The sequence below is a fragment of the Prinia subflava genome, chromosome 9 (genome assembly GCF_021018805.1).
Source record: "Prinia subflava isolate CZ2003 ecotype Zambia chromosome 9, Cam_Psub_1.2, whole genome shotgun sequence".
Lineage (NCBI taxonomy): Eukaryota > Metazoa > Chordata > Aves > Passeriformes > Cisticolidae > Prinia > Prinia subflava.
In genome coordinates, this window is record NC_086255.1 from 5,212,451 (window position 1) to 5,238,205 (window position 25,755).

General features: G+C 41.9%; 2 protein-coding genes across 4 annotated transcripts in view; one reads left to right on the forward strand and one right to left on the reverse strand.

Annotated features, from left to right (window-relative positions):
• MCMBP (minichromosome maintenance complex binding protein) overlaps positions 1-9,040 on the forward strand; it is a 14,617-nt gene extending 5,577 nt beyond the window's left edge. For all 3 annotated transcript variants that reach the window (XM_063405195.1, XM_063405193.1, XM_063405194.1), the window contains exons 8-16: positions 221-321; positions 2,094-2,263; positions 3,070-3,193; positions 4,332-4,449; positions 5,009-5,174; positions 6,952-7,085; positions 7,640-7,804; positions 8,232-8,320; positions 8,665-9,040. In XM_063405195.1, coding sequence (XP_063261265.1) covers positions 221-321; positions 2,094-2,263; positions 3,070-3,193; positions 4,332-4,449; positions 5,009-5,174; positions 6,952-7,085; positions 7,640-7,804; positions 8,232-8,320; positions 8,665-8,791 — 1,194 coding nt within the window. In that variant the 3' untranslated portion in view covers positions 8,792-9,040. The remainder of the gene's footprint in view (positions 1-220; positions 322-2,093; positions 2,264-3,069; positions 3,194-4,331; positions 4,450-5,008; positions 5,175-6,951; positions 7,086-7,639; positions 7,805-8,231; positions 8,321-8,664) is intronic.
• Positions 9,041-10,503: 1,463 nt separating this feature from the next.
• INPP5F (inositol polyphosphate-5-phosphatase F) overlaps positions 10,504-25,755 on the reverse strand; it is a 38,996-nt gene continuing 23,744 nt past the window's right edge. Inside the window, exons 8-20 of the mRNA XM_063405191.1 lie at positions 24,316-24,495; positions 23,869-23,936; positions 23,300-23,424; positions 21,905-21,982; positions 21,169-21,289; positions 19,113-19,241; positions 17,513-17,630; positions 16,813-17,011; positions 15,872-15,943; positions 15,705-15,778; positions 14,362-14,490; positions 13,548-13,635; positions 10,504-13,094 (exon numbers count right to left, since the gene is read on the reverse strand). Coding sequence (XP_063261261.1) covers positions 11,990-13,094; positions 13,548-13,635; positions 14,362-14,490; positions 15,705-15,778; positions 15,872-15,943; positions 16,813-17,011; positions 17,513-17,630; positions 19,113-19,241; positions 21,169-21,289; positions 21,905-21,982; positions 23,300-23,424; positions 23,869-23,936; positions 24,316-24,495 — 2,486 coding nt within the window. The 3' untranslated portion in view covers positions 10,504-11,989. The remainder of the gene's footprint in view (positions 13,095-13,547; positions 13,636-14,361; positions 14,491-15,704; positions 15,779-15,871; positions 15,944-16,812; positions 17,012-17,512; positions 17,631-19,112; positions 19,242-21,168; positions 21,290-21,904; positions 21,983-23,299; positions 23,425-23,868; positions 23,937-24,315; positions 24,496-25,755) is intronic.

The window sequence follows — 25,755 nt, forward strand, 5'->3', positions numbered from 1 at the left end:
ACAATTGTTTACACTTGAGTGGCAAAGGATGAAAGTAGAAAGAGCATGGAGTCACAGAAACTCCCTTTTGCAGTGTAAGATTACTGGCACCGAGGGCAGGGTAGACCTTCACTCAGCCTGTTCTCAGTCCACAGTGGAGTCTCCTGAGTTTTCTTTGTGTTTTTCTGCTGTCCTGCACGTGGCCCATCTGCCTCTGCATTTTATTTTCTGTTTGGGGCAGGTCTACGAGAACTGGGAGAGCTTCAAAGTCAATGATGTGCTGGAGGTGTTTGGTGTTCTGTCTGTGGACCCCGTGCTGAGCATAGTGAACAGTGAAGAGAGGTAAGGCTGCCCTGAAATGCAGGTTTTTTATTGAGCAGATAAGGAAATGTGTAAATACGTGATAATTATGCTTAAGAAGTGAATTTTGTTGCTTTAAAATAGCTTGATGAGGAAAGTGTTACATCCTGCATCCTGGAAACTGAAGCCCAATGTGCTCTGGTACATCCATATCCTTGGATACCCAGTGCATCTTTTTTTAGGTTGTTGTACAGTCTGTAAAGCAGAAAATGCTTCTACAGCTAAATATTTTATACTCTTTCATGTGTACTAAACTTTCAGTGAATAGTGAACAGGGCTTTAAAAGAAGTGTTAAAATTATTAAATGTCCTTTTGAAGTAGTCTCAAAGTCCATGAAGGTTGTTACCAGAAATGTAAACATTTCTGAACAATATTAAAAAAAAAGTTGGCATGTCTGCATAGTGACCAAAATGAGTAAAAAATGGTTGATATTTCATCAATTAAGGTATCTCATCTTGTTAATCCACTGATAAAACTTCTCATTTCATCTGCTGTTCTACAATTCCTTGCCTGACAAAACACAAAATAATTTCGGCTGCAAGAAATCAATTTTCAAAATAAAACTCTTGACCAAATCAACACAACTACTGCTGACATCTTGAACCATTGCACTCTGAATCATTTCTGTTGGTGAGTTTGTTTATCTGTCTGGCAAGTACAATACCCAGAGTGCAATGTGAATCCTTTATAGTGCCAACTTCTTAAAAATTAACTCAGCCTGGTCAGCTGCTTTTTGTTATCATCTGTGTGACAGCTAATCCCAGACTGACAGCTCAGTTGCTCTGTCACGGGTGCTTGTGGGTTTTTTTCCTGTGTCATTCTGGAACAAGAAGACAAAATGGTGGCATTTAGCAATATTTTGAATGCGAACAGAAGAAAACTCTTTTAATGGAAAGAGTGGATAGTGTGTGGGTGAACTGCTGAAGTGGCTTTGGAGTTATAAAGCCTGACAGCTTCTAAAACCAGTACAAGAAGATGAAATTTGTGCTAAACTCTGATAGAGTCACTTTGGGGATTTTACTTTCTAAAAATGAAAATGAAAAATGAAAACCACCTGGAAGAGTTTTTGTAAGACACCTGTGAGGAAAGCAAACCTTATGTATCTGAACTCTTAAATTAAGAGGTAATACCTCCAGGTTCCAGCAGAGGTACATTAGGATTTATTTATTCACAGTTTTTTACTCAGCCAGTGACAGAGCTGTGATGTGACTGTCTAGAAAGTTTGTCAGACTCCAGAGCCTGGTGGGATATGAAAATCCCACATGTGCAGACAGAGACAAATGTAATAAATGACCTTATTTTTTTTTAAGCTGCTGTTTAGACTTCACTCAGTACAGGCTGGACAGAACAGTGTGCAATATTTTACTAGAAGCTACAGCCTATTAAATGGTGCAGCAAATAATAAATGTGGTTATGTTTGTGGGGTTTGGTTTTATGGGATTTTTGTTGGATTGTTTGTTTTTTTTTCCTCCAGAAAAATGTGACTTGATTATTTTCTGAAAATAGTAGAAGCCAGAAATTTTGGGTCAAGCCTGCTTTGGTGTGAATATGTCATTATGTAATTGTGATTCAGTATTTATGGTGTTTGTAAAGATCCTAAAGATCTTTTGGGTGTGGGAGGAGTCACCAGGAGCCGGATCGGATGTTGTTTGTTCTGTTCTTGGCCTGGCTCCAGCGCTCTGGGTCGGAGGGAGAGCAGTTCCAGGAATGTTTGTGGAATGTTTGAAGTGCCCTGTGCTGTGCCCTCTCTGCAGGGACAGCTCAACCCTGGATCCCGTGGAGAGCATGGACACGGCAGAGGAGCAGAGAGTGCACAGCCCCCCGGCCTCCCTGGTGCCCAGGATCCACGTCATTTTGGCACAGAAATTGCAACACATCAACCCCTTGCTGCCTGCTTGCCTTAACGAAGAGGAGAGTAAAACCTGTGAGTGTCTGAACTCTGGGCACTTCCCAGGACATCTGAACAAATACTGCTGTGCTCAAAGTAAATACAAACAGCAAGGTTTGAATTTAAACCTCGTTAAATGGAAGAACCAGATGTTTGTGTTTATGTGATGCTTATGTTTTTATCTGGCGGAAATAAAAGTGATTTATGTGGAATTTGGTTTTGCATTCTACGTGCCCAAGGATTTTACCAAGTTGTTCAGCCATAAGATTTGATATGTTTTCAAATGGAGTTGTGAATTGCTAGAAAATTAGATTTCCAATTTAGTGTGATACTGGAAATAAGAAATATACTGATAATATAGGGACTCCTAATACTGTGCACAAAATAAGGCAATTCTGCTTTGAAGCAACAGTGCTATTCCTTGTTTGCCTGTTATTTTTTTTATTGAATTATTGCTCCCCCACTTCTGATATTTATAACTTTCTTCCTTAAATGCTTTGTATTGCTTGTTCTGAGCAATATGTAAGAGATTTTTTCTGCCTTTAATACAAAATGGAGCAGCTATGGATTTTAGACATTTGGCTCTACACTTTATAGGCTGCTGCAAATGCATTACAGAATATCTAATTTTTAAAAAAAAAAAATATTTCCAAAGAAGTGTTGAGTGATTCAGGTTATCCAAAGCCAGTTAGAAAAACCAATGAACATTTGTTTATTTTCTAGACTGCTTTGGAATAAACATTTTTCTTCATCAAACTGTGACAGAAAGTCAGATTTATATAGAGGGAAGAGGGTGAGAAACAAGAACATTTTCTGACCTTTGTCTTCTGCTCTTTTGCCAGTTGTTTCTAATTTCATGTCTGAGCTGTCACCAGTGAGAGCAGAGTTGCTGGGGTTCCTCACCCATGCCCTCTTGGGAGACAGTTTGGCTGCTGAGTACCTGATATTGCATCTCATTTCTACAGTGTAAGTATTTACATGTGTGCTGAGAGTTCATGTATTTATCATTTAAAATGAACCTCCTTCTACGGAGTTCTTCACCAGTCTGGAAATAAATGGCAGGAATAGCTGAAATAAAACTTATTTCAGTAGTACATTGTCCACGTAGAGTTGTCCTGTCACAATGGACACAAAGGCAGATTTCAGTGTCTGAAATAACAGTAAATATTGATAAAAGACCAGCTTTGTGGCAGTGTATCTTTTCAGCTTTGAGAGCTGACAAAATCCCCAAAAAGTTTAAACAGAGGTATGGAAACATCTTTCTGCCTCTGGCTTCTTCTAATGAGTAGGACGTGCCACTGGCTTCCCAAAGAGAGCATTTCCTGACTGCAGGAATTATTGCTTAGGTACTGCATGGTACTGAAATGTACATTCTGGGAACTTATTCATTAAATGTAAACCTCTTTAATGGTAAATTCAAGTGACCTGTTCAGCATGTGATAGAGATTTATTCTTATGTTGATTTAAACTATCTCTGGGTGAAAGAGCAGCATCCTTTGACTCATTAAAATTTTAAGTGTGAAACTTCAGACATGATAGTTGTCAGGCACAAGTTCAGTCATTTTAGTCTTCAAAATCAAAATGGGTTCTGTTTTCATTCTTTTTAGTGGGACTGTGAATGTTCCAACACTTATACTAGAATGTATTTTCTCTCTTAGCTGGTATCACAAAAAGGTTGAGAGTTGTCAAGAATGGGGAGAAGATACACAGTGAGAAGAGGGAGAGGAAAGCTGAGGGCAGGTAAAGGAGATGAACAAGTGTGATAAGGAGGGAAGCTGAGATTGGGCACCAGAAAGGAAAAGAATGAAGTGTGTTCACTGAGTAACAACAGAGTACAAGGAGAACAGAACGTCTGGAAGGCCACTGCAGGATGCCAAGCACTGTAAATTGCTGCTTTTGTGTGGTGCTGCAAAGCCTTGAGCAGCAGCTCCAGCCTGGCTCAGCCCCTTGGGCACTGCAGAAGGGAGGAAGCAGAGCTGGCTGATTTTGGGGTGTGTGTTCTGAAATCTTGCTGGCTGTCAGAGACACCACACATGCCCAAGCTGAATGACACCTGTAGCCAGTGCTGGCCAGGTTTGCCTAACCTGTGCTGGTTTTGGTGCAGTTATGCCAGACGGGACGTGCTTCCTCTGGGGAAATTCACCGTCAACCTGAGCGGCTGTCCGCGGAGCAGCGCCTTCACGGAGCACCTGTACCGCCTCATCCAGCAGCTGGTGCCGGCCGTAAGCACTGCAGGGCGGGCTCGGGGGGGCTCTCACTGCCTCAGGGCAGCCTGATGGAATGCTCTCCTGCTCCCCATTGACAGAGCAGGTGGCAATAGAGATGTCCTGGCCTGTGTGGTGGAGTCTGTACCTCATCATCTAGGATGAGTATGGAGTGAAATCCTCTCCTCAGAGGTATTGAACTGACAGGCAGATGCTGCGTGCTTTATCTGGTCTTTCTGGGTTGATATATTTAGATGTTTGGGTCATTTAATTCTGATGTTATTAGGGCTTACTGAAGTTTGTGGATACTGCTCTGCAGAAAAGCCACAGAAATTCAGTTTGGGGTCACACCAGCAGCATTGCTGCAATAAATCATTTGTTATTGAGCTCATCCTAGGTGTGCAGAACAGGTGGTAGGAATTCTTAACAGCGATATTATCCTTAGGGAAATTTTTAAGTATACAGCATTTGGATATTTGGGATGAAGTGTTGCAGTGGCAGGTTTTGTTGCACTGTGCATTCCCTGGGGCAGCTGCAGGACAGGACAGCACAGGTGCTGATGGATTTCTCCTTGCAGTCCTACCACCTCCGCATGAGCATCGAGAGCATGAACCAGTCGCGCTTCATCCCGCACAAGGACTACACGGCCAATCGCCTGGTCAGCGGGCTGCTGCAGCTGGCCAGCAACACCTCCCTGGTCATAGATGAGACCCAGCTGGAGCAGGGACAGCTGGACACAGCAGGTACACGGCTGTTGGGGTCTCTGATCTCCTTTGGGAGGTTCACAGCTGCTGTGTTTTACAGCAGTGGTGACAATCGTGTCCCTCCGGTAAGGGGTCTATTGCAAAACTGGTTGTGGTTTCTACATCCTGTTTCATTGCCTTGAAGCAGCTTCCTGCAGCCAACTTAAGACAAATTGGGAATACTCTTAATTACCAAAATAACTCTGATTCATTAGAGTGGCCTTTCAGTTTCCTGTGATAGTGCATGAAGTGGGCAAAGCATATGCTGATGCCTTATGCTCTACACTTTTACTGTATACTTGGAAACCATCCCTGAGAACACAGCTAAAAACTGGAGAAAAGAGACTATTACTGTGTTAAAAATAGTGGGGATTCTATCTTACAAGCTGATGTAGCACTGTGTAGCCCGCTTTCAGCAGAGCTTCAGAAATTAATTTAATTTTAATTCACATAAAACAGCAGAGTTACATATTAAAACCTCAATACCTGGAGAATGCATAGTACAGGTGTCTTTGGTGAGTCCTGGGGCTGTCCTGTGCAAGGCCAGGAGTTGGAGCCCAGTGATCCTTGTGGGTCCCTTCCAACTCAGGAGATTATATGAAACAACATCAGGAAATCACTGCAAGTAACGTAATGTTAAAATAAAAATGCTGTCTTGAGAAAGCTGCTTTGGTTGTTTTGATTACTGCTCCTAAAAATTGCTAATTGAAATTATTCAATTGCTTGTGAGTTTTCAGTATTTCTTGTTACTCAGCTTTAGTAAAGCAACAAAATTTTACTAAAGAAAACAGTAAAAGTAGTAACAAGCTCTGCATTGTCTGTTTCCAAAAAAATAGCTAAAATATGATAAACTCCCATTTAAAGAGAATTCTTGCTGTGCTGGTTTATAGGTTTTCTAAGATGTTTGTCTGTAATGTCTAAAAATCCTCAGCTTTTAGTTAAAAATAATATTTTAGGTATTAAAAGTTGCATTTAAAAAGGCTTGTTAATTTTATTTTTGCTGATGTGATATGATTTTCTACTGAATTTAGAGTAAAGAAGTTAATGTTTAATCTCTTACAGCAACATTGGGAACAAAATTTAACCCTAGAGAAGAGTGTTTTCAGATGTACTAGTTGGTTTGGAACTCTTGCAAGCTACAGCTTAGAAATTTCAAATGGAGAAATTTCCTTTTTTTTTTTTTTTTTTTTTTGCTAACTTTGCCTTTATCTACAATACTATAAATTATTACTAAGTATTTAAAGGCAAAACTGTAACAGTAGTTTTGTCATTTGGTGCAGTAACTGCCAGAGAGAAATTCAATTTGTCAGGTACGCATTCATATTCGAAAGAGAGAATTCCAAGAGTCAACCAGTTAATTTGCCAACTTTTAACATTTTATATTTTAAATAACTTCATTCCAGGTAAGGTGAGTGAGTACTATTAAAAAAAATTGGCAAAATTAAATTGGTAGTGTTTTTCTGCTTTTGAGGAGAGATTTCTATTTTTGGTGTTTCTCTGTAAATTGGTACCTGGCTTTGTCAGGCCAATGAAAACACGAGCTATAAACTCATGTACTAAGCCAGACAAAGTTTAGGCCTGAAATCAGGAATTCTTAATCTTAATTCACGTTAAGAAGTGGTTGTCTCTGTCTGGAAGACACCTCAAACACAAGAAGGAACGGGACAATTGCAGGAATCCTTCTGCTGGCTGCTCCTTAAAGACAGATGGGAAACAAAAATCAGGGCTGACATTTGTTTCGGCCCAGTGCTCAGGGAGTTTGTTCTTGCTCTTGCAGGTGTCCACAATGTGACAGCACTGGGTAACCTGATCACTTGGCAGAAGGTGGATTATGACTTCAATTACCACCGGATGGAATTCCCATGCAACATTAATGTTCTCATCACTTCCGAGGGCCGCTCGCTCCTGCCGGTATGGGAAGGGTGTCCAGGCTCTGCTGGGGAGCTGCAGCTGCCAGCTGCTGCCAGAGCAGGCCCTGCCAGGGACAAGTGGGGACAGGAAACGTGTCTTGTGACCAGGGAGGGGGTGACACTGGCAGTAGCTGCTGCCTTCTCCCTCGTGGCCGGAAACCTGCTGCTGGGAAAGCAGAGATGGAGCTTCCCTCCCCTTCTGAGCAGGGACTGTGAGGTGGTGAAGGACCCAGGGCGGGTGAAGCTGCAGAGATGTGCCACTCTCACAGCCTCCCTCTGGCATGTGTGTTCTGAGGCGATGGGCACAGATGTGGCATTTCCCTGCAGTAGCCTGAGCCTGCAGACATCTGCTCTCTGACATTCCAGCTTTGTTCACTGAGCCTTTGCTCTCCTGATTGAGTCAGGAGCTGTTCAAAATGTGACCTGGGGAATGTTTCAGGAATTGTCTTATCTTAGTTCTGCTAAACAGTGACTTCTGCTGCTTTAGAGTAAATTAGTCTTGGGATAAAAAACAGTAGGATGTGGAAAGAGATGAAATGTGAATTTCTCTTTCAGTCAGACTGCCAAGTCCACTTACAACCTCAGATAATTCCCCCGAACATGGAAGAGTACATGAGCAGCCTCCTCACTGCAGTGCTACCCTCCGTGCTGAACAAATTCCGAATTTACCTGAGTTTGTTGAGGCTGCTGGACTACAGCATATCTGATGAGGTGACCAAGGTATGGACACTTCCTAACACGTTTTCAGTGGTGTGTTTGGATAGAAAGCACATTAGTAGGCAGTTACTGTACTTTCCCTGTCAGTGATTCTCCTTTAAGTTTTACAAAACCCAAACAGAAGCGTTTTCACATCCTGACTGTGCCTTCAAGGATTTGTAAAGTATATACTGAATTTATTATTATGAATAAGATTTATTATTATTATTATGGATAAGAAACAGCACATGGAACCTCCTTTCTAACACTGATTTTGAAAATGGGTTCTTTTCAAAGATGAGAAGTAGCGTGGTTTTGCTCAGGCTCACAGCTGGACAGCAGTGAGTTGAAACTTTTGAAATCTAAAGGTTGTTACAGTGTTCAGCTCCCCGACAGCTCATCCATCCTGGAGATGTGCTTTGCTCCATAATTCCTCGCTGTGTTGTTCCAGGCAGTGGAAGAAGACTTTGTGGAAATGCGCAAGAACAACCCCGAGAGCGTCACGGCCGATGACCTGCACAAGATGCTGCTGGTGGCCAGGTGGGTGTGGTGCTCCTGTCAGCACTCAGGGCTTCCCAGCAAGCTGCAGACTGAGCCAGCACTTGGTCTGCAGCTTAACTGAGTTGTGCCAGACAGAATCTCCCCTGCCTCATTCCTCTTAGTTAGGCCAAGCCTTCCCTGGCTGCTTTCATGCTGTGCTCCCTCACTCCCAGGACGCTGAGAGGCAGCTGGCTGACAGAATCTCCTCTGCCCTGTCCCCTTAGTCAGGCAAAGCCTTCCCTGGCTGCGCTCACTCCCAGGACGCTGAGAGGCAGCTGGCTGTGGGCTGTGCTGGTTCCTCAGCTCTGAGGAGCTGTTCCTGACGGGCTCTCTGTGCTCCCCAGGTTTCTGTCGCTCAGCGCGGGGCAGACGACGCTGTCCAGGGAGAGGTGGCTGAGAGCAAAGCAACTGGAGGCGCTGCGCAAGGCCAGGCTGCAGCAGCAGCAAAGCGTCAATGGCAACGAACTTTAACACCCGAATGTCACCCTGAAAATTGCTCTAATCCTAGGTGGAACCCATACTGAGATTGGAATATTGTTTATACCAGGTTTTTGTAGATAATTTATACCAAAAAGTTACGGATATTTACCCTTGAGGTCTGAACACACTTAACTCTGTTCGGCCACCTAAACATATTTTGTGGAATTTTTTTGGACCCTGTTTTGTAATTGAAAATTGGTAACATTGAGCAAATTGTTTGATATTAAACTTTAATACTGAGGTTGTGTAAACTTATTTCCTTTAATAATAAGAAAATTTGAAGGGCTCTGGCTTGTACATAGCAGTGGTAGGCTCTGTTCTGGGGTACGTTTGTGCTCTAATTTCTGCTTGGCTGAATTGTGAGGATCAGAGCTGTCAGCTGCCCAGCAGCTGCAGCTGGAGGAGGTGCTGACTTCACTCAGTGCTGTTCTGTGAGCTGAGGCACATCACACTCAGAGCAGCAGCAGCATCATTGTGATGGTACCACAGTACCAAGCAGGGATTTGATCTTGCCCTTGAGCAGCTCAGGTATGAAATACATTTTACCTTGTGCTTCAAACAGACCACGACTTCTCCAACTTCTCCAATGAACTTTATCCTGGTACAGCTTCTTAAAAAACCCACATTGACTGCACAATGGGTGATATTCCTGTGCTCATATGAAACCTATCTTTACTTTCTACCTCAGTGGTATTGCAGGGTGTTGAAATGGTTTGGATGATGTCATTGAGGCATTAGGAATGGTCTCTCCATCTCTGAATCCTACTGTGCAGTTCGAGCTGGTCCTCAGAGGATGTGCTGCCCCTAATGGGACTTGCAGAACTCATTTACCAAGGGTGGTTTAAAGAGGGAAATGCTGGGAGTAATCCAGGGAGGCTGGTGGTGTGGAAACAGCCTGCAGGAACCTGTGCTGGAGCCAGTTCCACATTCTGCTTTCATTAATCCTGTTCAGAACAAGATAAAAGGCTCCTGCCAAATTTTTTTAAGCTCAGACCCCCTTTACTTAGTGATTTCTGCTGATTGAAATCACAGCGACAGGAACCCTCTTTTTTATGGCATTTTCCTCTTCTAAACATGAGCAGTTTTGCTGTACAGCCAATCTGGAGATTTCATCTCTTCACACTGATAATGAGTACTTATTATGAGAAACATTTTTTGTGTATCCTAAACTTGAGCCAAGTTTGGTGCTGTTTCAAATCACTTATAGTTTGTTGTTTTTTTTTTTTGAACACTACAAATGAATATTCATGGTTTCATCTGACTTGTGCTGCATTACTGTGGAGTGAAGCAACTGAACAAATGAGGAAGGAAATTGGGTCTCTTCAAAAGGCAGCTGGGCTGGAATGCAGGGTTTGGTTCTAAGATTGCCTCAGGGAATTGTTCTGTGCACATCTCCAATGTTTCACAGCCAGGGATAGGACAGTTCCCAAGCTGGAAAGGGACAGGACAAGGGCTGATGACCTCAAACTAACAGTGGGTAGATTTAGATAAGATATAAAGAATAAATATAAAGAAATTCTTCCCTGTGAGGGTGGTGAGGCCCTGGCACAAGTTGCCCAGAAAAGCAGCAGCATTCTAACAGGATAAAGAATTGAAGTTACAGCTGTGGCCCGTGAGTACCAGGGGATTGTGTCTGTAACTTTGAAAGAAGCCCCTGGAGCCCTGCAGTCCCACATCCCTTAACATCACATACCAAACCCAGCTTTTGATTCCACTTTTTTTATTAAAATATCTCATGTATATTGCTCACATTAAAATACAGCAGTAGTTTAATTTTAAATATAGCCACAAGTATAGACAACTCAAAAAAAAAAAAAAACCAGAACCAAACCCACATCACTTTAATAAATAAACCAAATTTGTTTATCAAAGTTTCAGGTGATAAATGACTTCAGACACAGTACAAGTCCTAAGACACAGAGCTACCCTAGCCCAGGACACGACGTTGTGGGGACACCACGTGCAGCCTATCTACAGTACAGGGACAAGGACAGAGGCACTGGGGCTGTCAGGGTGGTTGCAGTCACAAACCACAGCACAGGAAGGTCCTGCTCCACAGCAGCTTCTGGACAATGTCCTACACTAGAATGGCATGGCAAGGCATTCCTGGGAAGGAGCATTGAACAGGTGTAATCCTTTGACACACACAGAAAAGGGGTTTTTATCCAGTTCCCAGCGGGTGCTTTACCCTGCGAGGTGCAAAGCTGGAGTTGGTCACGAATTTGGTCTTGAACAGATGCTGACAGCTATGCTCTAATGCAACCCTGATCTTACAAAGCAGTGCACTGGCCTTCTGCTTTAGATGTTAGTTGGGATTTTGCATTGTTTTTTACACTTAAAGAGAATCCTAGCACAGAGGACACAGTGCCTGATGGGCAGGTATCTGGCTTGTCTTGCTTTACAGACAAAAAATTAGAGCAAACTGGCAGAGTTTGGAATTTAACAAAAAAAAAGGAATTGCTTAAACACGGGCAAGACAATTCAAAGACATTTGCTTCATTTCCCCTCACCTCAAAACAAGTGAGGAAAAAACCCAATCTTCAGAAGAAACCTGCACTGCAGGATTTGTGGGTATTTCAGATTGGGTCTTTATCTATAATGAGAGTGTCCCAGGATGTCTGGAAAGAAAAGGATAGCAAAGAAACCTTACTTTCTGGTTATTAACATATTAAATTCAACAAAAACACATTGGTTCCCATTGTAGAGGCACAATTCATAGAGAGCTGCATCTAGAACTTCAATGAAAACAAGTAAAAAATACTAGTCCCAAAAATAAATAAAATGCAATTTACCGGTACTTTATTTTGCTGGTGTAGTGCAAGGTAAGTAAGGTCAGAGAAGTGCAGTATCATCTTTTGAGTATAAATACTTTCTACATAATTCAGAAGAGCTACAAAATTAGTCTCAAAAAAATAACTGTGCAACACATCTAAGATAGACAGCATGCTTATTGAATCCCAGTGTCTAAGCTACCTGTTTAAATATGGTTTATACAGGTTCTGCCTCACCTGCCTGAGGGAATTCTGAAGCTTGGTCAGAACCAAATTCATTTGCATCTCTCACTGCTTGTAAACAAGTTACCTGTTATCAACCCCAGTATCCAGTAGCAGTTCATGCCACAATAGTCCTGATGTCATTGTGTCATTTTATTAGAAGCCACAGCTAGAAGAACACTTCCCAAATGAGCAACTAGATCTGAATTATTCGTGTCTGGCATTGCGTAAACATTTCTCTCAGTTCTTTTTGTTTGATTTCATTTAAAGCCTCTGGTTCCGCAGGGCTCTTTTGGACCTTTGCCACAGCAAAATTAATCCCTTGAGTCAATCCTGCCTGGGTGATGTTGGCGACCTGGACCATGGAGCTGCGGATTTTCGCGAAGGGCGATACGGCCCTGCTGCTGCTGCCGTCGGCGGGGGAAGGAGTCGTGTGGAGCCCTGGCTCGTGGTTCCCACACACAGATCCCGGGCTTCTGTGGGATTTACTCGAGTCAGGCCCACCCACTGCCAAGAGCTGAGGATTTGGCTCAGAAGACTGAACATCCAGCTTTGATGGCCTGGGAGGAATGTCTGCAGCAGCTTCAGCCTTAGGTTCTGCCTTCTTGGCTGCGCTCCTGCCGCTTTGGGCCAGCGTGTGGTGCGGCTCCTGAGAACCAGCCTCAGGCTCCACCACATCACACTCCTTGCTCTGGGCATCCTGCACGAACCTCTGGCAGTACACGTCCACGGGCTTAGCAAACTGCAGCTCTGCGCTGTCAGCAGAGGGCGTGGGCTCGTGCTGGCCCTCGGCGGGCACGGGAACGCTGATGCTCACGTCCGTGCTGCTGAGGGACTGCGAGCGGCTGCCCAGGCGCGGCGCCGAGGCCAGGATGCCGCAGCTGGGCAGCACGTAGTCCGTGGGGCCGATGTTCTCCAGGGAATCCGCCAGCTGCGCCTCCTCGTCCGACTTGGAGTTGCTCAGGAAGTCGTCGGAGTGGAAGGAGTCGTTGTCCGAGGCCTCCGTGTCAGACTCGCTCGGGGCTTTCGGATCCGCCCCCGGGTTCTCCAGGGTTTCCAGGCTGCTGTCTGACTTCCAGAGATTCACTTTCAAATTTGGCTTTAAAAAATTGACTTTCATCTCAGGTTTGGCGAAGCTGCCCAGCTTCCGAAGGTTGCTGATGTTTACGTTGGACTTGGTTTGTTTCACCTTTTGATTGAGGGAGGAGAACTTGCTCAGTAAATAATTCTTGCCTTGAGCCAGGGACCCTCTGTTCTGAGACCGAATGCCAATGATGTCTTCGTGAGGTTTGCTGCTCCTCCTAGAAGAGGAGAAAGATCTTTAATGTACAATCAAACACCAAGTACTCACTGTCTTCCAGTCTATTTCCGTAACCAAGATGGACATTTTGGTTCCTAAGTTTGGTTCCTAAGTTACCCCTTCCTTGCATAAATAATGAATTTAATCCTTTTTCTGCATAATAATATTGTACCCATAATAAGCTAATCAAGCTCAAACCAACAAAAACAAAGGAGGATTGATACAGAACAGTAGCCAAACAAGAGGAGCAGGCAGTTTCTGCAGGCATTTCAGTTTTTGATGCAAAAGGATTTGAATTCTCCATTTTTTTAACTCTGGCTTTGTGTATGCTGTACTCAGTAGCCAGATTTAGCAAATATTCAGTCTGCAATACCTGTAAAAAAGAACCGAGCGTTTTTTGCTACACTTTCTACTCAGCTGGGATACAGAAGGTTCCCATCACTGAGGTACTCACCTCTCCAGCTTCTTCTCAATAATGGGCACATCCATTCCCATTGCTTGCTTGGTGATTCTCAGCATTTCTGCAATGCACTGAAGAGTGTCTGGAATCCAAGAGAGCCTGTCAGACCCTTAAAAACACTCTTGAAAACCCATATTCCATAATCTACAAACAAACAGGTCTAATTTTAACACAATTAAGTTTGTTTGTGTCTATTGCTTTTTTTTCTTTCATCCCACAGAGCAGTTGTGCCTTACAAGTTGCAACTCTGTTTTAAAGCTTACAAAACAAACGTAAAGAATAAACTCTCCTTCAGCCCTAAATACTCAGCATTAAGCAAACAACTTTCCCTAATTTGGGGAAGGAAGAGAAGCAACTTTATTTATTCTAATCCTTGTTAACAAAACTCAGTGCTCCAGGTATGAAGTGATATTTTTTCCCTTGTTAGTGTTCATTTAATCTAGTTTAACAACAAGCAAGAACATTTCCAGACATTGATTTCACTAAAAAATCAATTTCTTTACCTCTTTAGGAGCTAATTTTAACTTCATTTTCTAAGTTTTTGAAGCAGTAAAGACCTGAACAGGGAAATTACTCTATTTCTAGAGAGATATTTTGCTTTAAAGCTGTGTCTGAAACTTATTTTTCTTTCTATTAAAACAGTAACATCTGAGTGGTTTTTTAAAATTGCTTTCCCACTCACACAGCTGGATTTTTTTGGAGTGATCTCTGAAGGATAAATTTTAAGAGCAATGGAACAAGTCTTTTAGAGAAACACTGATCCACTGAATACACTTCTAAATCTAAAACTTTTACACAGGATACAAACCTTTTCCATCTTCTTCTGGGCTGCGAACCACAGCCCTGAGAGTGTGGAAATATCCACTCATTTCTTTGTATCTGTAATGCAGCCTCATGCAGGAGAACTTGGGTTTGCCAAACAGAGTAGGCTCAGGCCCTGAGAGAGAAACCAGGAGAAATCTTTGGAAATCTTTAACCAAACACTGAAAGAGAGAACTGCAGAGCCTGAACCTAAGGGTAAGTCCTGACAGTCCTTTTCAGCCTAAAAGGCTTTATGTTTTCATTAGAGCAGGACATACACTTTAAATGAAAGATTTTCACATTAACTAAGCAATCAATAACTTACAAAAAGCAATTGGACTCTCTGTATGTCTATTACCATCAGCCTGGTTGTTTATTGCAGATCACCCTTTCAAACAGAAGGAAAAAAAAAGTTTTACACTTTTTACATCCTGTGGGGTTTTTAGGGAATGCTCCTGGCAAGGATTTAAGGGAAAGCTAATATTGTTATCAGGAGGATGTAATTAAAATTTCAAGATTTAGACCAAGTACTTCAACTATTCAGTGCACTGCATAATCTATAGCATTAAATGAGGTGTGGAAGTAGGAGTTTCACTCTGTTCTGTACCTCAGGATACAAAATCCCCACAATACACAAGTGAGGGAGGCCTTTCCCCTAAACTCTTAGAATTTGCACAGACACAGTGAAAGTCACAGTCAGGAGATGATGAAATCAGTGTGTGTTGTGTAATGGAGGGTTAAACTCCATCAGGAGGACACACACTCCCTTCTCTCCAACTGCATCACCTTTTTCATACTTCAAAAACATCACATCTTCAATGCTCACAGCAGAAAATGCTGGATTTAGCCTGCAGATGTTACATTCTATAGCAAATGAGTTAAATCAACATAACAAGGTGCTTTTTTAATAGCATGTTTGTTATCAGCCCTTGAGAAAGAAGTTTTGCAAAGCTCTGAAATAGATCTAAAGTACAACCCTGAGCCAGTTGCTGTGCTTGGATCAAAGGAAGAGAGCACTGAATGCACAATCCCATGACTCATTAGAGAAGTTGACAAAATTGTTCCTGCCATTTGATAAATAATGAAATCTGTTTGGATGACTCCATGGTTCTTTTTAGGAGTTTGAAAGAGGGAAAATTTTAGAACCCCTCCAGTGATCAAAGCTTGCAATTCCAGCAGCAGGAAGAGCCTGGCATCTGCTGTCAGCCAGAAGGGCCATTTCTGATGGGCTGCCCAGGGTTTGTGCCACACTTCAAGGGCTGCAGCTTCAATACCTTTGTAGGATGCTTTGGTAAGTGCTCAAGCCATTAAGAGCATTTAAAAAAAGACACAGAGTGACTGTTTTCTTACCTATTTCTATTTTTTCCAGAGCTTCAAGACTTAACCTTTGGTACTGATTCACTTTGTCGATTTCATCGTCATAACTAGAAAAAAGAAACAAAATTTAGTGCTTCCTACTAATCTAAAGCAAAGCTACTAAAATAAACTACACATAGTAAGGGCAAGTGGTAACTTACTAGGCCACATAGTAGGCAGAATTTGAAAGCAACAGCAGCACATCCACATCCCTGTGAGTGGCATCGATGAGACTGAAGGGAAGAAAAATAAATACAAGGTAGAAGGTTTTATTTGCAGAGCTGTAACCCATGCCCAGCATGTTCTGGGGACACCCTTTAAGAGCTGAACACAAGTTACAAGAAGTTTCAATCACGGTGTGTTATCAAAAGGATCCATGTAAGCAACACTCTCACCCAGACCTGACATTACCTAACAGCTCAAACACGTCAGCAGAAGGTCCAAAAATAAACAGAAAGCCCACAAGCTATTAAAAATGCTACCAGAGAAATGGAAAAATACCTCAGACTCAGTGAGGGTGATGAGTCTGTGCCCTGAATAGCTCTCATAACAACCTGCTCTGCTATTTTTAGATGCTGAAGTTTAACCTGCAGATCTAACCACTATTTTTCTCTTGCAAGCTCCTGAACTCTGACCTTGATTAGGACTGAAGTTCAGACTTTATCCCATTACTTTCCATGAACAGAAATCCAGACTGTCCAACTGCTGACTCATTCCCCAAGGATTCAATGTGATCAGTGAAGTTACTCTTCCTCTATAAAGCAATAAGGAACAACCCCTCAAGCACTCCCTTTTAACCACCTACAGGTTCTACAAGTTCTCTTGATGGTACCTACCACATTTGGGCAATATGAACCAAATACATCCATTTCCAGATGATGTCTCAAAGCTAATTCCAGCATGCACCACTTTTATGGCACTTTGGGAACAGCACATGTTTAGAGGACTTTTCCCTTTACAAATATTCAAACCCTTGAAGCACTCCTGTCCTTCTACACTTGCTTTCTGTTCACACACCAGCTATCAAAACCTTTTAAGCTCAGCAGTAATTAACAGAGGTGTGAGAGCAGCAGCTGATCAATTTTAACTTTGTTCCACAAACCTTGGATCACAGTCAATGAGTGCCCAGCCTCCATGGAATTTCTCATCCTCTGGCAGGAGCAGTTTCATGTAGCTCTGCAGTAGCTGGCTGATCAGCTCCTGGTGGCTCCTCAGGTTCTCCTTGTGCAGGGCTTCGTGCTCCTTCTCTTTTGTAAATATGGAGTACAGGTCCTCTGTCACAGGGATGCCCTGCATCAAATCTAAATAAACCCCAGAAAATAACAAGCAAGAAACAGTTAAAAGTGATACATGGCAAGAGTTTGTAAATTCCTTCCAAATGCTGCATTTTAATGTTGCTTTTGGGTAGTCTTTCTGAAGAGAATGTTGCCTGTAACTCAAAACTCAGAAGGTGTAACCCTAGTTTCAGTGAAAAACAAAAATTCCTCACGATTTTAAGATATACTCACTACATAAATTTAACTTTGTCTTAAAAAAAAGAGATGCTACAAGGCATTTAATGCTAAAATGAAACTGGGGCAAAGTCTCCAATGAGTCCCAGTGCATGCAATCCCTCTGAACTGAGTGGTGCTTCAATTCCAGAGTGAGTGAGACTGTTCCTTGTAGTGTCCAGTACAGATATGTACCCACACACGATGCTTTTAGCAACAGGAAAAAATCATCAGTCAGAAAGATGAAACCAATATGATTTAATGATCTTTTGTAAATAGCACAGCTCAGTTTGGTGGAAATTGTTCTCTTACCTATGACTGCTTGCCTGTAAGCATCCCTGAAACGATTCAGGTAATATCTGTTTGCAGAGTTCACTCCATCCTTCATCACCCCTGCCAGCTTCCTTTCCCCGGTCCTTGTGAAGTCACCCTGTCACACACAACGCAAATTATCACACATCAAACCTGGGAGCAGCAGGCTCAGCTCAAAGGATTGGGCACTCTGAAACTCAGAACTGAACAGAGAAACTCGGGAATTATCTTCAAGGAAAGATTTCATGCAAAAGTTGAACATATTGATTTTTTTCTCTGCAGAGAATCCTGTGTTTCTGACAGACTTAAAATTTCAGTAGGAAATTCCAATAGAAAACAAATCTAGACATATAAGCCAGCTACCATTGAAGCAGGACTTTCAACACATCAATCACTGTGAAGCTTCAATACCGCCAAAAGCAAAAATCCCTTTATTTTTTGGCCTTTAATGTGAAAGGAACACTATTGCAACAATAGAAGACTGAAGCTTACTGAAAAATGGTTCTCCTCTCAGTGCTTTTGCTACCAAAAACAAGACAAACATACTGGGGAAAGCAGCACATACCCATACAACCTCAGAAACAAAAGAAAGTTTCTAGGCCATGGAAGGCTTAGAATTTGAATAAAAAGCTGTTTTGGTAGTTCCACTTCATTAGAGGATTCTATTTTCAGAGACACTCTGAACACTGGCACAGAGCATTTCTAAAAGCCACATCAACTCCTATGAAGAATATTTCAAGTGTGTTTCACTTTCAAATTCAAAGAAATACCACCATTAAAATTTATTCATTTAATCCATGAACCTCAACAGTGAGTGGAGAAATCTTCCAGCAGAAGGCCTGAAAATTTAGATCGACAAATTGAGGCCTGCACTTCAGATTTAAAGTTTAATATACTCAATGAAAACGAGCATATCAGGCTGTTTTTTATACATATTTTTAAATATTAGTGCAATCAATTAATCAAAACTCAGTAGAGATATTTAAAGAGACATTTAAATGTTAAGCATTTCCACCATAATGATTTTCCTGTGCCAAATGCAAATACTTTTCCCAAGGGAAATAATTTGTTTCACCAGTTACACACAGCCAACACCTCCAATTCTATGACTTTTCAAATCAGTGGAAGTACAGAGCAAGGAGTTTCATGCTTGATCTTGGAAGACAGAGTACATTACAGCTGATTAAGAAGAGTCTTTAGAAAATATAGCTAATTAATATCACCCTACCACCTACACAGCCCAATCTCCAGAACTTTAGAGTATTTTTCAAATATTGTAACTGCTTAGAAGTACTATAACCATGATGAAATTTAAATGGATTAATAATTAAATAATTAATACATCTCTCAAACTCTCAGCTCTGCTGTGCTTTGTCCCCAGATATGAGGAGAACAGAATTCAGGCAAAGTGCAGGGAAAACTCAACTCCTCTTTGATTCCCACCGAGTGCGACACAATGGAAAAACAAAACATTCTTCTATTGCAAAGCCTCATCTCTCCAGAACAAAACCACACAGAATGCCTGAATTTCCAGATATCCCAGGGTTTTCCAGTGCACAATATCCCTGTAATACCAGACACTCCTGAGGCTCTCCCCTACCTTCAGGGCGGCCGTGCCCGCGTACTGCCGGCTGATGGCATCGCCGTTGTTGGCCCACATGATCTGGTAGATCCTGTTGCACTTCACGGGCAGAGGCTGCTCTGGTGGCATCACACCCAGTTTTTTGAGCTGGAATTTGACATATGTGTTAATTCTGTGCCCAAAGTGAAAGTCATTCTTAGTATCAGAGCTTGGTGAAGTAAATGGAAGCGCTGGCCAAGCGTTTGGTTGGTAGATTTTGTATGATGGGGGAAAGGAGGCCATTGTGCTGATTTGTCAGATTAAATTAATGGATTGGTGGTTTATTGCTAAACATCCTATCACTGGAGGCAGCAGGAACATTAATTATGGATGTTAAGTCAATCATCAAAAAAATTAGCTGAAGGCAAACAAGTTACTGTAGATTCTCAAGATAGTGGAAATTTTCCAATAGAGAACCATCAAAAAAACAGATATCGCAGTTTCAAAATAAACAAGTTAATATGTCTTCTATTGCAAAGGCATTCGTGGCCTCAAGGGTTTGAAAATAAAGAAAAAATAACTTCTTCTGTTGGTTTATTATTAGTGCTTGCACATTTTGGACAGTTACTGTTTGTCACTGATACTAGAGTAAGATATCTCCCTCTGAGAACACCCAGTCCTTGAGTTTCCCCCAGATAAGCCTTGGGTACAACACCAATGTCAGGCTTTGTACACACACACAGACATACATAACTGCAATGCAGTCACTAAATAATAGGGATAACTTGGAATAAACCATAGGAAAACTTCCATTTACAACTGAAACCAAATGCTCAAGCACTCTTTGTAAGTTAGATGAAAATTAACACAAAGCTGCTCATTAACTTTGAAAGCCCTATCAAGTTTCCAGACGAGAGAAAGCAGAGCCAGTGGTTCCAGGGAGGAGAAGTGTGAGGTCCATGTAACCCTCAGCCCTTCACTCCTGACCCTGCAGTGCTCAGGGCATTTCTCACTCAGGAACTGATTCCAGTACTTGAGCTGCAGGGTGGGAATGATGCAGCACATCACAAGCTCACACTTCAGCAATGGGGAGTGAAGCCTCTTCACAACAATCTGTAACACTCTTGTTTTTCAAAGAATTGCCTTGGAACTCAAGAGTTACCCTGGATAAAAACCCTATTCTAAAATAATGACTGTGGGACTGCTGATCCCTCCCCTGGTCCTCAGTACTCCTGTGTCAGGAGTTCACAATAACAAAGAGGAACTGAAGCTGCAGTGGCCACATCCATTCACTTTTCACCCTAATGAAGGACCCATTTCATCCTTTCTCCTGCACCTGAACCATAATCAGGTTTGCTCGTTTTGGGCTGTGGCTGGGGCTTTGATGTTTCAGCTATAGAACATTAAGTCTGCACTAGGTCTGTAGCAGTACTGTGGCAGTGAAGTCCTCACAAGGGAACAAAGTCACCACTGAGCTTCTAGAAAGCCAGTGAGGGCCAGAGCAAAGAGGAAAACTGAGGGAAAGTACTCTGCCTGCTTGGAAATCCCTCCTCTGTACAGGGAGAACTACTCCAGAACACAGCATCAAAGCCATCAGGGCTATTTACATAATGAATTAATTATTCCTCTCACACAGAAGGGACAACTAATCCCCCTACTTGCTGCACCACAATATTTCACATCAAAGCACCTAAAGGAGCATCCAGCTTGTTAGATTTGGCCTTTTAGCATCATTTCAGTGAGGGACTTGGGAGGGAGGTGTCTTGCTTCTAAACTCTGTATTCCTATGTAAACTGAAATTACTAAATTACTAAATTAAACTGAAATTACTAAATCCAGACAAGACAGTCCTCTCCAAGTGGTGGACAGCCAGTCCTTTCTGAAGGAGGACAGAAGGAGGCATCACTATTCTATAATGCTTTCAACTTTTGCATTTGTATATATCATTCCTCTCGGCTTCATGGCTCTTCAATTATTTTGCAAAGGTTTTTCTGGTAGAGGTCAGTCCAGCATTTTCCAGACACACAGATCTCTCTGTGAACACAATTCAGGTGTGAGGCACTCAGCAGCAGACAGAGCCCTCAGTTTTACGTGCCTGCTGCTCCATGACCACCCTGGCAATGGCAGCCTGCACGACGTTGGTGCGGTCCAGGCAGTCCATGCAGTTCACCCGGAAAATCCCCTCCTGCTTGCAGATCACTCCAGCCTGGTCAACCCTTTGACAGGAGGAGAACAAAAGCACACTGAGACACTTAAAATCCAGTGTCATTCATCAGCTTCTATAAACAGCAGAACATTTTACACATGGAGCACTGTTTATGGCTGCACTCACACCCCAGGCATGCCCCACACTGAATTAACTCCTTTTTTCCCAACTTATCCTCCTCTTTAATCTAGGCTGGATATCAGGCATAAATCCTGCTGAGGCCACAAACTTGAGATGCAATCAGATGCTGAATTCAAGTCATGCATACCTAATACAGGCTTTCAAGAGCAAAGCATTTAATTTCAAGAACAGAGAAGCCAATGATAATGACAGCAATACAGAACAATATAGAGCAATTGATTGAGGCTGCAGCCACACTTGTAACTCAAATGTATGAACTTTAATCAGTTCAAACTAAAGGTCAAGCATGTCTGCTTGCTGTCAGTGGTAAGGTTGTCATTCTGGGGTTTGTGGGTCAGACACAGAGTGTGTCACATTAAATGTGAGCGACCCTAAAAGTGTGAAATGCAGTAAACCTCGGGCAGGAAACAGCACCTGAGAATTTTCACTGTTACAGGGACAGAACACCAACACTTCACAAGACAAAGAATGACAAACAACCTACCAGCACCACTTCATGTCAAGAATAATATCATGAATGGCATCAGTCAGTGTTTGAACATTTTCAAACTTCATTCCTCGGCTGAAACACAGAATTTCACTAAAGTTAGTGTGAACTAGAGCCGTGACTTACTTAACAACTTTATCTTATTTGTAATGTTAACTAAGATGGTGTTTTAGCTAAATGAGAGAGACAAGCATTCCCTCCTGCAATGAGCTTTAAACGGAGCCAATATTCAGAACTATTTTGCAGTACAACTCATTGTCCAAATCCAAGGCAAGAGGTTAAAAGATCATTAAATTCTCAAGACCTCACTTTTCTTAATGCTGCTCCCATTAGGAAGAATAAGTGTGCAGCTATTCAGGCATGTGCAACATTCTGATCTCATTTTAGTCTCAAGAAAAGTAGATTTGGAACTGGGATGGTGAGCCCTGCTTTGCCAGTGATTGTACAGAGAAAACCACCTATAGACACATCACCTCCTCCTCCTCCCCTAGCCCATCTGGTTATTTTTCAGGATTGTTCTCAGTTGACTCCTGCTCACAGTGCAGAAACAGTCCTGGCCACTACAACTATCATAGCAGAAAAGTGAATGAAGGAAAATGGAAATTCCTCTAAATAAACAATTAATTACCAACTCAATCCAGGGTGCCAACAGAACTCTCAAAGGCCAACACTGTTCTGAGAGGGGCTTCCCTTCCCACCACTCCCTCTGACAAGATCTACTAATGCCATACTCAGTCAGCCAGCAAGGCTCTCCAGGCCAGCTGCAATCCCCAGATTAAGTTTGGAAGTGAAGATTAAACCAGTTTAGACCCCACACAAATGCAGCCAGCCTGAGGGGAGCAGGACAAATGCATGGCAGTGACAGATGACACGCTTGGACATGTGAGCACTGCTCCAGAGCATGGCAGCATCAGAGGGCAGTCATGAAAACAGAAACTACTCCCACTGGACTAAGAAAAAACCCATGTATTTTATATTGAAATAACAGCATCAGGGTCCTGAAAGAACCCATCATGTTTTTATAGAAAGAACGAAGAGAAATAGAAGTAGAGAATTAAAGGCAAAACATTACATAGCTTGAAAAGGGTCAGCCACAGCTTCACATTCATGGCATGTTTAAGGAAACTCTTAAAACATGTGACAATTAAGCTTTGCCCAATAAGTAATTGCATATTTAACAGGTCAGGGACACAACATCACAAACAGCAGAGCTTGGTTACCCAAAACTTAAATTTTAAAGTGCTTTTTTCTTGTTACAGTGTTATGTATTCTTGTGTAAAAGAACAGTGTTTTATGCAGAAGTAGAAATAACAATGAGTTTTCCTCTCCTTTATACTCACCCTTCATGCCAATAAAAAAGATGGAAAGTGACATTTTTAAAAGGTTTCTTACCAGTGCTCATGGAAGTCAAATGAAACATAAGTCAGATTTGCATTGTTGTAGAGAAGAACTTGTTTAAGGTAAGCATCTCCAATAATCTTCTCTCTGCCTGTCTGATCCACCAAGTTAATAATAACCTGTTCAAAAGTTTAATTATTTAACACTCATCATCTGGTACACAGCTTGCTCAGATTTACACCATGCAATAACAAATAGCTCAAGAGTTAAAGATTTGTAGCAATCTTGCTGAAGTTACAATCTTTGATAGATTGTACCTAAGACAAATCAGCTCCAACAGCTCCCTGCCTACACAAATTTAAATACAAAGAGCTCTGAATGCAGAGGACAGGTACACAGAAATAGGGTTTACACATTTCCATAAGTTATTCCTGGGTTTTACTGGTTACCTACAAGGATAATTGAAAAATCTAAACTAAATTTCTATTCATGTACCAACCTTCCAATTGTCAACAAGCTTCTAAAAAAAACCCACAACACATCACCAAGAAAAACAACCTCAAAACATTATCCTTCAGCCCCTGCATTTCCATGAGATTACTATTCTGTCATGTAGCACTCACCTGCTTTTTGTAATTCTTCAGCTGTTCTTCAAAGTGTGCACGGAAACAGGGCACGGTTTCATTTTCACCTACAAGGCAGAGCAGTGTTAGACAGAAACAGCCTGTTCAGCAAGAAGTCCTGTTTGATGTATTAAATCATGCCCAAAATTGTACTCTAAAAAACCAAGATACCTTAGCTTAAAGATAATAACATTGCACAAAATTACTTTTAAAGGTCTTTCATTAATTTGCTCAGCTTCAACATTGATGTTTTAGTTTAACATACAGCAAACACGTTCTTGAATTTTGCTGCATTTTGCTTTTTGTGCAGAAGAGATGGGACAAAAAATTAACTTTTAATAAGCCTGCTTCATCATTCTACATATGCATCACACTCACATAAGCATCTTTTCCAAAAGAAGAGCTCCAGGGGACGCTGATTTTTATGTTTTTCACCCAAATACTCACTCTTGTCCAGCCGGGGCCGTGGGTTATATCTGTATCCAACCTGGCTCCAGAAAACAGGCACAGAGCCTCGTGTTTGGATATAGGAAAGGGTGTGATTATGGACATGGATCAGTTGCTCTGTCTCAACATAATTTGCCACATTCCCATTTTTATCAACACCTCTCCGCTTATAGCGCATTCCTAGGGGGAATGAGAACGGTCAAGTCATATTTAAGCCTTAAACATTAATAATTTATGTTGCTGGTCTTGACAATGCTGACCCAAGATAACAGTTCTAGCCCAAATCTGTGATCAGTGGTACAAGTCACTCCTATCCTAGTTTGTTCCTCAGAGTTATTTTGACTATATGGATAACATTTATTTACTGATACACTGTGAGCAGCAGAATGTAAGCTGACAGCACAGGGCAGCTTAAAGCCACAAATACTTAAAAGCATCTTCTTATCCATCTTAAAAGACACATTTCTTCCTGTTCTGTCACGTTTAGCACAAAGTTTTACTTCAGTGCTCAGTGTTTTCCATGAACCTAAAGGCCACTTTTACTGACAGAGGCTCCACTTCTCACAGTGACCCCACAAGCAGCCCAAGAGGATTTGCACGTTCCCTTTGTTGTTCCCCTTCCCCTCCTTGTTTTAATTGGTGTAACTAATTCTGCACATTAAGAAGAGACAATGCTCCTCTGACTACAGATTTATGCCTACCCAGCTCTGGACTGCTCATTAAACAGAAATGTGTTTGCATATCCTTGACTCAAAGGAGAGTACATCATTATTTCAGAAAGGATGCAGGTGGTAGCAAAGGACAGGGAAGGAGTAAGAGAGTTGGAAAAATATTCAAGGTTGTGGAAATTCAGTTCCAAGTCCTGAAGTAGCATGGAACCAAACTTTTGAGCTGAACCTTGGCAGCACAGAAGGGAAGAGATTACAAGGAGGGAAAGGAAAAGAATGTAAAATACCTATAATAGGGATCTTTATAGAGAAATTGTCAGCAGCATTACAGCCTTTAATCAGACAGGGAGAAGATTCTACACAGTTTATGCTCCAGACTAGAAATCAGATGAGCAAGGTGATATTAATAGCAAGAAGGAATCAATAAGAAATTTTCCCTCTAGAATTCAGTTGCTGTAACAAATTAGTAAGAAAAAGGCAGACTGCAAACTAGATACTACTCTGAAACCCTCAAGTATTTACTCCTTGTTGTTCTGACAAACCATTTTCCTTGGAACTGAATTAAATGCATCCAAGTGAGCTGTGGTACAAAGGTACAGTCCTATAGCAGGGCAAGCTCAACAGGTTTTTTTCTCATTTTTTGACATGTTAAAAATCCAACTGTGTAAGAAAGGAGTTGGAGACATTGGAGAGTGTCTTCATAAAAATTAGATAGACTGAAAAGCCTGGAGTTAAACTGGATTTATTAAGCTGTAAAGTGACTCAATCTTTC